Raw genomic sequence first — 11,202 nt, 5'->3', positions numbered from 1 at the left:
GTTTTAATGAGGCAAAAAGGAAATTATTTCCTAGATTTTCCTTTTTTTCCAAAAGCGGAAGAACACGTTGCCTGTTTCTGAAGGGCCTCTGCTAATTAACACGCAGCACAACCTGAAGGAGAGCTAGTTAGGGCAAAATAAATGGGGGAAATTGCCTGAGCGTTGGGGGCCAAGACGGGGTGGGATCACACCCTGCCCCAATATGAAGGCAGCAGACACCGGGGCAGAGCAGAAACCAAAGATGCGACTAATACTTCAGACAGGTATCATAACCAGGAGAGCTGTGGCCACCAGTCAATTCAGCATCACCTGTTCCTGGAGACGAAAGGGCCACCCCCCGGCAGGTGGGACTGGGGGAGCTCACATCCCATGGGTGCGCACCAAGGACGCAAGCCGGGGGCCCTCACTGGCGTGCCCTGGGAGTCCCAAACTCCCCTGGACTCCAGGCCAGTGTTTGAGGTTGCAAGAAGCGAAGAGCTGAGTCACGACAAGCCCCGCATCTGGGTTGCGACGGAGTGCGCTCGTGTTGCTCTTCCTCGGGAAGTGATGCCATGTGTGGTTATATATACACAGCCCCACATGACTGAGCAAACATTACTCAAGGTTTTGACAGACATTCACCTTTGGGGTAAGAGTGAGCACAACCGTAGGGTCAACAGTTCAGAAGGTTAGGAGGGGAAAGAGGGGGGGTCTACACAGAACAAGTTGTACCCCAGTCTTTGTGGTAGGTCTCAGTCCTACCCCATCCACCCATGAGTCTGCAGAAGGTTGTCAGATGCCTGGTTGCAAGGGTCAGTCAGCTCGTCATCAGTTATGGAATAAACGTAGCACTCTGGTTATCATTAATAATATTTATTTTGGAAAAATATTTTAAAAATGAATTTCTTCATTAACAAAACGGTAAAAAAAACTCAAATAACATTTGCACAATATTCCATAAATACATTTATATACAAAAAAATATAGTCACATAGACCCGAAGTGCCTTTGTACATATTTACCAAAAAATTTAAATTATAAAAAAATGAACATCACAAAATACTCAAGCTTTACAATTATCATGAAAATATTTTTACAGATTCAAAAAAATAACACACTTTTTCTCACCTAGTAAAAACACATTTCAGTATCAAAAAAGACAATAAAGGCAGTGTTTGTGTCTCTAATTCAAGAAAAGACTGGCTCATAAGAATCCAAAATATACACTTCAGGCAGTGCATGCTTCTTATGTAGTAATTAAGTCCATTCATTTAAATATATATAGAAAAGCAACTGACCATAGTGCAATGATAAAATTCATAAAAGGCAGTGCAACAGTAATCCTTGAACACAGACCCTTGCCTGATGTCCATCTTGTTTCTTTATTTTGCAGTCACTTTGCTAACTTCAGTAGAGAACCAGCTCAAGCCTGAATTTAGTTTCTCAGCAGCAGTCAGTGAAGGAATCTATCTCCCATTCCTCTTTCAGCAGCATTCATCGGGGCGCGTCTCCTCTGAAATTGTTCTGAACAACCACCTTGCCATATCTCTTCTGGTTTACACCTGGTGAGAGAAAACACGAGCAGAGATGAGGAGAGGTTAATGGAAAGTAAGAAGAGGGCTGTAAGGCTGCAGAGGGTCGGGCCACTGTCTTTATGCCGAGCAAGAACAGCCTCTGCATGAAGCACACTAAGGGGTAGGTCAGCAGACCACAACCACACTATCACTATACCCTTGCCTGCAAAAGTCGTCATACCCGTAGCCCCCACAGCAGCAAGACAGTGAGTTTGTGTTTACAACATCCACAGCGTGACAGACTCGAGCTGGCTGGATTTCAACAGGTACAAATGGCTGTGGCACCTCGGAAGAGAGTTCAGCTGCCCTGAGGTGTGTTCAGAGTGGGTTGTGCACCGAGAATTTTCTCTGCTGTTCCAACCACCAGGCAGTATACTAACCTCAGTTGCTATGATGCACTCATCTTTCTCTTCTGATATGACATACACCGACTGGTACTTTGTGTCCTTTGAAGTGGAATATACTGAATCTGGTCGTTTTCTTTCAGAAGTATCACTATTGAAGACAAAAAGAGACAACACAGGTCAGATGGCTGTTGCTTAACACTACCTATGAGACACACCCCCCGCCCCCCTTCAAAGTCAAGCTGTCCCCCACACTCAGATATGAGAGATACCTCTTTAGTTGTACTGCACATTTCTCCTCTGCCTCTGAATCATACGTTTCACACTTGGCTTCACATTTGCTGTGCTCCTCTTTAACAGAGTCCTCGTTCTTGAGTTCATGCACCAAATTGTAATCCACTGATGGGTATCTGACTTTGTAGCCATTTTTATCAGAGTTATCGCTGTGAAAGTCTACTTTCTTATTTGTGTTTTTAATCTGAGTGGCACCAATGACACTTATGGAAATGTCCTTCTCGCGCTGGCAGTTCGCCAGGTTGTTCATGGTCTCAGTCTCACTCCTGCAGGCATCAGGCTGGTGGTGCCTCTTCTGCACTCTGAGCCTGACGCAGACGACCACAGCAGCACACCCCAGCAGCAGCATGAGGACCAGAATAATCCCGGCGCAGACGGCGATCCAGGGGAACTGGGCGTTCTGGCCTTCCGTGTACTTCTCGGTGAAGTCGACGATGACCGGTCCCTGAGGCGGCTCAGGGAGCAAAAATTGGCAGTTGAGCCCGCCGTAACCCCGGGCGCACTCACAGACGTAGCGGTTGTTTCTTTCGTGGCAGGTGGCCCCGTTGTGGCAGGGGTTGTGTTCGCATCTGCTCACCGGGGTGCTGCAGTTCTTCCCGTTGTATCCCGGGGGGCAGGTGCAGGAATAGTCATTGACACCATCCTGGCAGGTCCCTCCGTTGACGCAGGGAAAGGAGGCGCAGTCGTCCACGTTATCATCACAGTGTCTCCCAGTGAAGCCGGCCTGGCACTGGCATATGTAGGAGTTCCCCAGATCGACGCACTGGGCTCCTGCAAGACATCAAGGGGGATGGGCGCTGAGTGGTGGGCAGCCAGACCCGACAGCCTCCCACCTGCTGCTCTTGGGGCGACCACCACAACCGGCAGCTGAGAAAAGCTCTCTTTCCGAGAGGTTAGCTCAACCTTTGCGGAGTCTGATCCACCATAAAAAGTACAGGGGTTTTTTAAGAAAGATATTTGCTAACCAGACCTGTTTTTCATTCTCCATCCTATTCCCTTTTTAACATTTCACTCAGCTTGGACAACAAAGCTAGTCCAGATCAGGTTAACACCACGATGTTACGTTACAGAGTTGGAGTGGCAATGAATGAGGAGGACTGCAGTAAAGAAAGTCTTCACTGGTTTAATCAAAACAGGAGGATTACTGTTACTAGATTACAAGTAATAATATTTAGCACTTGTGTGGCATTTTGCATCCACAGACCTCAAAGAGTCTTTGCAAAACATTTGCAAGTATAACCCTCCACTTTTTTATGCACGAAGCTTCAGGCCAAGTTACCTGGCTATCGTCACCCCTTGAGAAAATGCAGCCTACAGCATGGCCCGAACCACACCATTACTTTTTAAGTACAGTTCCTCCACCAAGTCAACTACTGACATGACATGGACCATGATTGATCAGTGCGCCTTGCTATGAACTCCAGACCAGAAGGCAAAGTAACTGGATGGTCTCCTTTTAGAAGGTCACTGTAGCATGTTTGGCCTTACCATTAGCACAAGGGCTGGAACTGCAGTAATCAATTTTCTTTTCACAGTTGAACCCAGAATAACCCAGTGGGCAGCGGCAGCTGTATCCCCCATCAGGGTTGTCGGTGCATCGCCCACCATTGAAGCATGGTCCATCAGCACAAGTCATTGCGCTCAGCTCACAGTTTTTACCGTAGAAGCCCGGGGGGCACGTACAGGAATAACTGTTCTCAAGATCCTGGGGGGAAGAAATGAGAAATGGTCAAAATATTTAGCTGAAGTTGCTTTGAAATCCAAGAAGTGATTATGAAAATCAGTAAAACTGACATTAACTCCTCCCTTGGGGTTCCAGGTGGCACAAGCAACTCAAACTTACAGTGCAGCTTCCACCATTCTTGCAAGGGTTGGCGTCACATTCATTGATTTCAATCTCGCAGTTGGAGCCTGTGTACCCAGGTCGGCAAGAACAAGTGTAGCTCCCCTGACCAGTGTTGGTGCATGTGGCACCATTCTTGCAGGGCTTGTGGTGGGTGCAGTAGTTCAGGTCTGTAAAAGAATTTTTTTTTTTTTTTTTTTTTTTTTTTTTAGAAAAAGGGCAGTCAAGACACTTGCTATTTTGCAAGGCTTGCACGGGGTGGGTGAGCTGGATATAGCTGCTTGCTTTCTGCATTTTAAAACAGACACTCAGGCAAGGCCTGAGAACTCACCCTGGTTGCAGAAAAGGCCACCCCAGCCTTCCTGGCAGTTGCACTGCCATGGCTGCTGACAGGTACCATGAAGGCAGCCTGGGTATCGGATGCACTCATCACAATATCGCCCCTGCCAACCCACTCTGCATCTGGGAAAAAAAAAAACAAAACCCAACAAATTCTCATCAGATTTAGACTTCTCACAGTTGGAAGCCCTATCACAAACTCCGCAAACACACTGATGCCAGGGATCAAGTTTCCTAAAAGCCCTCAGTGATCCTTCATGTGAGAAAGTTGCCAAGTCCAACCACAGCATCAGCTTTCATGGGTCCCAGCTATTTCTTCCACTTCCTTAGAGTGAGCCATGGTTCCAGGTAGTTAATTTGTTTACTCTAATAACAAACAGCTAAACCTTACACACAGCACTGTAAACTCATTAGGTTAATATTAATGGCACTGATGTTTGACTTGTAGATTAATACTTTGATCTGGCATCACCTGGATTTCTCAAATTACCATCTAATATGAAGAAAGTTATTTAAAGCGACCCTTCAAATGACCAATGGCTTACTTAACACCAAAGCATCAACATTAAAGACAAAGAAGGGAGCAGGAGGGGAGTGGAAAACTTACTTGCATTCCCCAGGTTTGTCGCAAAAGCCATGTTGCTCATCGCATCCAGGCAAACAAATCGCTGTAAACAAACCAAGCAGGGAGAGACATCAGCACCAGGGTCAAACGCCTCCCTTTTACAAGTCCGATCCTGAGAGCACCTTGCGGGTGGGGAGTGAGCCCCTTTTACTAGGTCAGGGCAGTTAAGCGCAGCTGAGTTAATCTCTGGAGTCTGCAGGAGTATTGATCTCGCCCCGTAACTGGGCACTTTACTTATCGCCGGGGATGAGCATTCTTCTTAATACAGTTGCACACAGACAAAAGAGGACTCACAATTGCTCCCTTCCCCACAGCCCCTCACCCCCCTTCCCTTCCCAGTGAGGGTCAGAAGTCCTTTTTTCCAATTCTATGCACACAGCTCCACCTCTTAATATCCCCCGAAAGTGTGTGTGCAGATAAGAGTGGACAGCTGGTGTGCAGGGTGCCAGTGCAAGACAGCTGCTCTATTGTCTATTCTCTCCCAGCAGCTGCCCCACTGCAACAATACCCCGGCCCCGGAGCCAATGGGGCCGGCGGCCGGCGGCCGGGCAGCCTATCCCTGCCCACAGCTAATCTATGGCACGCGCGTGATTTCGCTGCAAAAAAACTTTTTTTTTTTTTTTCTTATTCAAATAAATAAGTCTAAAGTTCTTCCTCCCTCCTTCCCCCCCTCCGCCCCGCTCCGAAAAGGGGCAGGCGGGTGGGTGCAGCCCTGGTAAAAGAGGTAAGCGGGCCAGCGGGAGGGAGGATGAGGGAAGGGAAAAAAGGGACTTCTGCTCATTACTTCGCCTGGTTATGGAACTCATTAAGCAGGCACTGCAAAGTTTTAATTCAACAAAGCCAGCCAGAGACAATGGCATGCGAGGGGAAGGGGGGGAAGAAAAAGAAAGAAAGAATCGGTGCTGATAATCAGATCGCCTCCAAGTTGGAAAGAATGGAGCTGGGGGCAAGGCGACGGGAAGCAATCTGCGACTGGCAGCTCCACTCGCTAACGGCAAAACATTCTTTTTGCATGCACACATAAACACATCTCCCCTGCCTAGTAGGTTTACGTTGCTGTTATAAGCTGGTTTTTTTCAAGAGGGAAAGCAGAGGGAAAAGCATATGTAACGAGTCAAGACAGACGGACAGCCTTCTACTTTGCTACGGGAAGAGCAGCGATGTACAGGCATCCAAAAGTGCTGACAGCCCCGAAAGAGCTCATTATCAAAATGCTTCCTTTTTCCCCACCCCTTGACACAACTGGGCTAGGCACTTTTGATCATGGGAAAGGTTGTAGTTCCTGTTTAAAACACTATCAAAGGAAATTGCGAGCCCCTCTGCCTGCTGTTTATTGTGCAACGTTGTGCCATGAACTGCTAAAAGCATCCTAGCAGTCACTAACAGTGTGAGTAATCAATCTGGGCTTGTTTGATAGCAGCTCAGCTGAGACCACAGTGTAGGTGGGCTTTAAGAAAAACAAAAACACAGCAAGAAGAAAACCGAGAGGCTGCTTTACAGCCTGTAACTGTTTTCTCCCTGCCTGCCTGGCCCTTTGATGACTGGAGAAGAGCACTCACTCAGTACGTCATCTGCCAGTGTACTTCAGAGCCGTGTATACACACAAACAGAGAATGCCACCACATGCTGCAGCAGGAGCTCTGTGTGCATGTTTGGGTGTACACCGCTGCGTCTCTACAAAGGGCGGCAATCTTGTACAAAGCTGCAAGTATCTGACATCCCTGGCTATCCTCTTTGTGATCTGCTTACTGTCCCAGCTTTTCCTGCTGTATCAACACACCGCATTCCTCAACAACTTCAAGCTCAGGTGTACTTTAAAACTCATGTCCCTCGCTACTTTATTAGTAGTAACAACCATGGCAATGGCACAGAAGAGAGATGCGGAAGAAGCTGAATGCAGCTTCAGGTGCAACAATCTCTGTTACTGGCAGTTTATGAGTGCCTCAAATGAGAAATGTATGGTCTAGAGGCCACAGAGAGCATCTTGGACCTCCCAACACTTTTCTCAACACAAAGCAGCAAGACATCAGACCATGACAAGCCTGCCAACAGGCCGGCTGTGTGGATGTTGCCACAGCCTAGCTGCCTCTCCTGAAGCCATGTACCTTGTAAGATGATGATACCGATGTACCATGGTTGAAGCGGTGGCTAGGTATACAAAGTAGTCCTGATATATTTTAATAAATCCTCAAGCAACTGCTGAACATTTTGCTATCAGATTTGATGCCTACAGCAAATGAGGAAGAGTGTAATGTTGGCACTGACATTTTTATTAGCTTAAGAAGGGGCTGTCTGCATTAACATTCTGTGGCAATGCTGAGGACCTCCTGTCCCCCGCACCAGTAAAGCCCGTACACAGCACCAGACCTCCACCCACCGTTACTTGGTTCCCCCTCTCCCATGGGGCCTGATGTCAAAGAAACCACCCCCACCCCACAAGAGCTCAGGGGACACAGCTGCAACCAGCACCCGGGGAGACAAGAAGGTGGACACTCACGCTCAGTGCAGTACTGGCCTTTCCAGCCCGGGTTGCAGACTTTCTCGCCACGCTCTCCGCAAGTGAAGTGACCAAAGGCATCGTCCCGGGGGCGGCAGAAGACGGAGCAGCCTTCTCCATAGTAGTGCTCATCACACACAAAGCGATAGGAGTACTTGAGGTCGGTGCGGCCGCTGCTGTGCAGGTCTTGGGACCACTCTTCACCCACCGCCAAGTGCCTCTGGGTGGCCAGGCGGCTGATGAGGCGCTCGGGGTTTTCTGTGTGAAAGCGGAGAGGAGAGGCGTGATTAGGGAGCCTGAAGTGGACAGGGGTGTAGGAAGATGCTCAGCTGGGGGTTGGGGGGCAGAGCTGGGCTCAGCAGAGGCAGGAGGATAGTGCCATGAGCCAACAGGTTGGCCTTTCTACCCGTGGTCTCCCGAAGAAGAGCAGGGATGGGATGGGGGGAATGTGCTGCAACGCTGCAGAGAGAGGGGCCGAGTGGGGCTGCCAGGCTGGGATTATTCTGGGGAAGAGTCTGTTTCGGGACAGTTACCTGTGGTGAGGTCATCAGGAGAGTCCGTATGCAGAGCCTCAATGATGAGCGAGAAGGTGCCCTGGGGAAAGAAGAAGCAGAGACAACCCACCGGGAGAGCGTGAGAGCCGGCAGGGCCAGGGGAGCAGCACCTGGAGTTATCGCTCCCAGACAACCCCCGGGGGGGGGGATCGGTGGCCCCTTGGAAAGGCGTTCGCCCAGCTGGGGTGGCCCGGGTGGGTGGGGTGAGGTGGGATGGGATGGGATGGGGTGGGATAGGGTGGGGTGGGATGGGATGGGGGCCGCTCCCCCCACACTTACGGGCCAGGTGAAGCCGAAGGGGAAGCGGATGGGGTTGCTGAAGGCGGGGTCGGCGCCGCCCGCCCCGTCGGGGACGCTGAAGGAGTTGGCACCGAGGACGGGGGTGATGGCGCTGCCGTAGGTGCAGGGGGGCTCGGGGGAGACGCTGGCCTGGTAGTGCTTGAGGCAGACGCGGAAGAAGGTCTTGCAGTCGCACTGCTGCAGCCCGCCGCCGCCGGGGCCCCCCCCGCGGCAGCAGTTGCGGTTGCTGAGCAGCCCCTTCTTATTGACAAACTCCTGCAGCTTCAGCTCGAAGACCCCGGAGCAGCCGACCTGCGAGGCGGGGACAGCGGCCGTCAGCCCGCCGAGCGGCCCCCCCCCGCTCCCCCCCGGCCCGACCCCATCCCCGCCGGCCATTCGCGGGGCTGACACCCCCCCCCCTCCCCGCTTCTCCCGGGGCTGACACCCCCTCCCCGCTTCTCCCGGCTGCAACAGGCAGTCCCCGGCACCCTCCCACACCCCCCCGGTGCAGGGACCGCCGCAGATATTTGTGCCCACCGCCCCCCCCCCCCCCCCCCCCCCCGCACTTACCTGGCAGCGGCTCAGCAGCACCGAGAGGAGGGCGAGCGTCAGCAGGAACCGACCTCCCATTTTGGAGGGGCAGCTCTGGTGCCCTCGCTTTCCTCCCCCTTGTCTTCTCGTCGGAGGGGAAAGGGGAAAGTCTCTCGGGGGAAGGGAAAAACGCAGCGGCCAAAGCCGCTCGCCCCGGCAGAGCTGGAAGGGTTAGTGTCACGGTCTCCTTCTTTCAGGAGTGTCTCTGACTTTTTTTTGCCCCTCTGTCGATACCTCTAGGTGTAGCCTGTCGGCGACTGACAGCTCTTTCGGATGGCAAAAGAAAAAGAAAGGGAAAAAAATTTAAAAAAAGAAAAAAGGTTAAGATTAATCTGCTAAACTCTTTTTCTTTCCCAATCCACGGTGCTCCTCCTTTCCTCCAGGAAGAAAAAAAATAAAAATAAAAATAAAAAAATAAAGGCAACTTAATTCCCAACAGAGGCAGAGAAAAGGCTTCCCAAGGAAGATTAAAAATCGGCGATCTGGAAATCCCTGCAGAGGCAGCGGCGGACGCGGCGATAATTCCCGGTGCGGTGAGATGCGGGAGCGGCTCTGCGCGGCTCTGCGCGGCTGCGCTCGCCCTGCGCACGTCGGGGCTGGTGGGTGTCAGACGGCAGCGGCGGCGGGCAGATCACGTCGGAGCCTTGATCCCCTTTTTTCCTTTTTTTTTTTGTGGGTTTGTTTTTTGGTTTTTTTTTTTTGCAAAAGAAGCGAAGCTCTCTTTCCTTGTCGTGGGCTTACTTTTGTTTTGAGAGGAATCCCAGCCAAGAAAAATAAGCTCGTGTCTCAATAGCGGCGCACTGAGCGTGTCCGGGTGTGCTCCTACGGGGGAGGGAAGGGGGGGGTGCCTGCTCTGCTCTGCTCTGCCCTGCTCTGCTCTGCTCTGCTCTGTGCCGCGGCTCGGCGGCTCTCTCCGAGGGTGAAGCGCTAAGGATCTGCCTCTCCTTGGGCGCCTGCCTCCCTTATATCCCGCCGGCCGCCTGCATGCCTAATGAGATGCAAATGAGCAGCCCCCCAATCTGGCTAGAGCTGTCACAAAGGAGCCACTTTTCCAAACCCTCCTCTCAATGGATCGCCAAATGGTCAGTGAGCTGTAAAATGTGCAACCCTCCTCCCCCTCCCCTCCGCGCTCACAAAACGTGCTCATTTACATTCCTGCAAATTTGGTAACCGCAAGAATCCCCCCTTCTGCTCCGGGGAGAGGGTAACACCCCCGCTGCACCGGCGAGAGCCAGCGCAACACGCTCCGGCGAGAAAACAACCCCGGGGACGGTGGGCTGTAATTACCTCTTGAAACGTGCAAAGCAACCGCCGTGCCCCCCAAAAAGTCACTCGGTGATCCCGACCGCTTCCAAAGGGGCATCCTCGGCTTTAAAGGGACGAGGGAGGTGGGAGCCAGCGAGCCGCAACAAGGGGAATCTGATCCCTTGACGTTCACACCGCATTTCCCCTGGCATAACCGGGGTAATTTGGGGGTGGGGGGTGATGAATTTGCGCGAACCGAGCCGGGGTTCGTCCGTCCCTCGGCTCTGCTCATAGCGCCGGCGGAGGGAAAGGGGGGGGGGGTCCCCGGGGGGTCCCGGCGGCGGGGGAGAGCGCCGGTGGCTTGGCGGAGGGGACCCGCGGAGGGGACCCACGGAGGGGACCCGTCTGCGGGGCTCCGCGGGTCCCGTCCCCGCCACCACCGCTGCAGGAGAGAGCCACCCGCTCCGCCCGGGTCCCGCACCCCTCTATGATTATTATCATCATCACCAGCAACCTCTCCCTCTCTCCCTCTCTTTTTTTCCTCCTTCAGCTTAGTAAAAAGTGAGTTTGGTGTGTGTCGTTCGCGTGGCTGTCATTAAGGCCGTTTGTTATTGTGTGAGGGCTGAATCAGTTAGCTCTTTGTGCTCTCAGCTGTATGGTAATGTAGACAGCACCTGCTCCCTGCACAATGCGAGGGAGAGAAAGAGCTCCCCTCGGCGCACGCTACTGCCTCTACAACAATGTCCGCACATTTTTTAAAGAAATCCCTTCCAGCACTTCCCCCCATCCGTAAAAAAAAAAAAAAAAAAAAAAAAAAAAAAAAAAAAACAAAACCAACACCACAACCCAACTTTACACCGACCGTCACCTTATTATTTTTGTACATATCCATCAGTCACTGGAACTTTTGTTTTGATCTTAAAAACATGGGAAGGAGTTTACTGGTGCGGTGAAAGCGGGGATAGAGATGATTACCGTTTGAGCAGTTTCTTAATGATGGATGGAAGCGGGGGATAAAAGTTGGAGGGTGACGCTGGC

At 51.6% G+C, this 11,202-nt stretch overlaps 1 protein-coding gene across 1 annotated transcript; it reads right to left on the bottom strand.

Moving 5' to 3' along the window:
- Positions 1-862: 862 nt before the first annotated feature.
- On the bottom strand, positions 863-9,962 carry DLL1 (delta like canonical Notch ligand 1). The gene is made up of 11 exons (XM_030036040.2): positions 8,899-9,962; positions 8,329-8,640; positions 8,029-8,089; positions 7,496-7,753; positions 4,981-5,041; positions 4,366-4,496; positions 4,035-4,204; positions 3,680-3,896; positions 2,170-2,962; positions 1,934-2,048; positions 863-1,541 (listed from the first exon to the last, which is right to left on the bottom strand). Exons 1-11 carry the CDS (start codon positions 8,956-8,958, stop codon positions 1,536-1,538), a joined length of 2,184 nt encoding a protein of 727 aa, XP_029891900.1. The 5' UTR covers positions 8,959-9,962; the 3' UTR covers positions 863-1,535.
- Positions 9,963-11,202: the final 1,240 nt, after the last annotated feature.

This window comes from Aquila chrysaetos, chromosome 13 (assembly GCF_900496995.4).
Source record: "Aquila chrysaetos chrysaetos chromosome 13, bAquChr1.4, whole genome shotgun sequence".
NCBI classification, from domain to species: domain Eukaryota; kingdom Metazoa; phylum Chordata; class Aves; order Accipitriformes; family Accipitridae; genus Aquila; species Aquila chrysaetos.
Note: the sequence above shows the minus strand (reverse complement) of the source record. Positions and strands in the feature narration are given on the sequence as shown.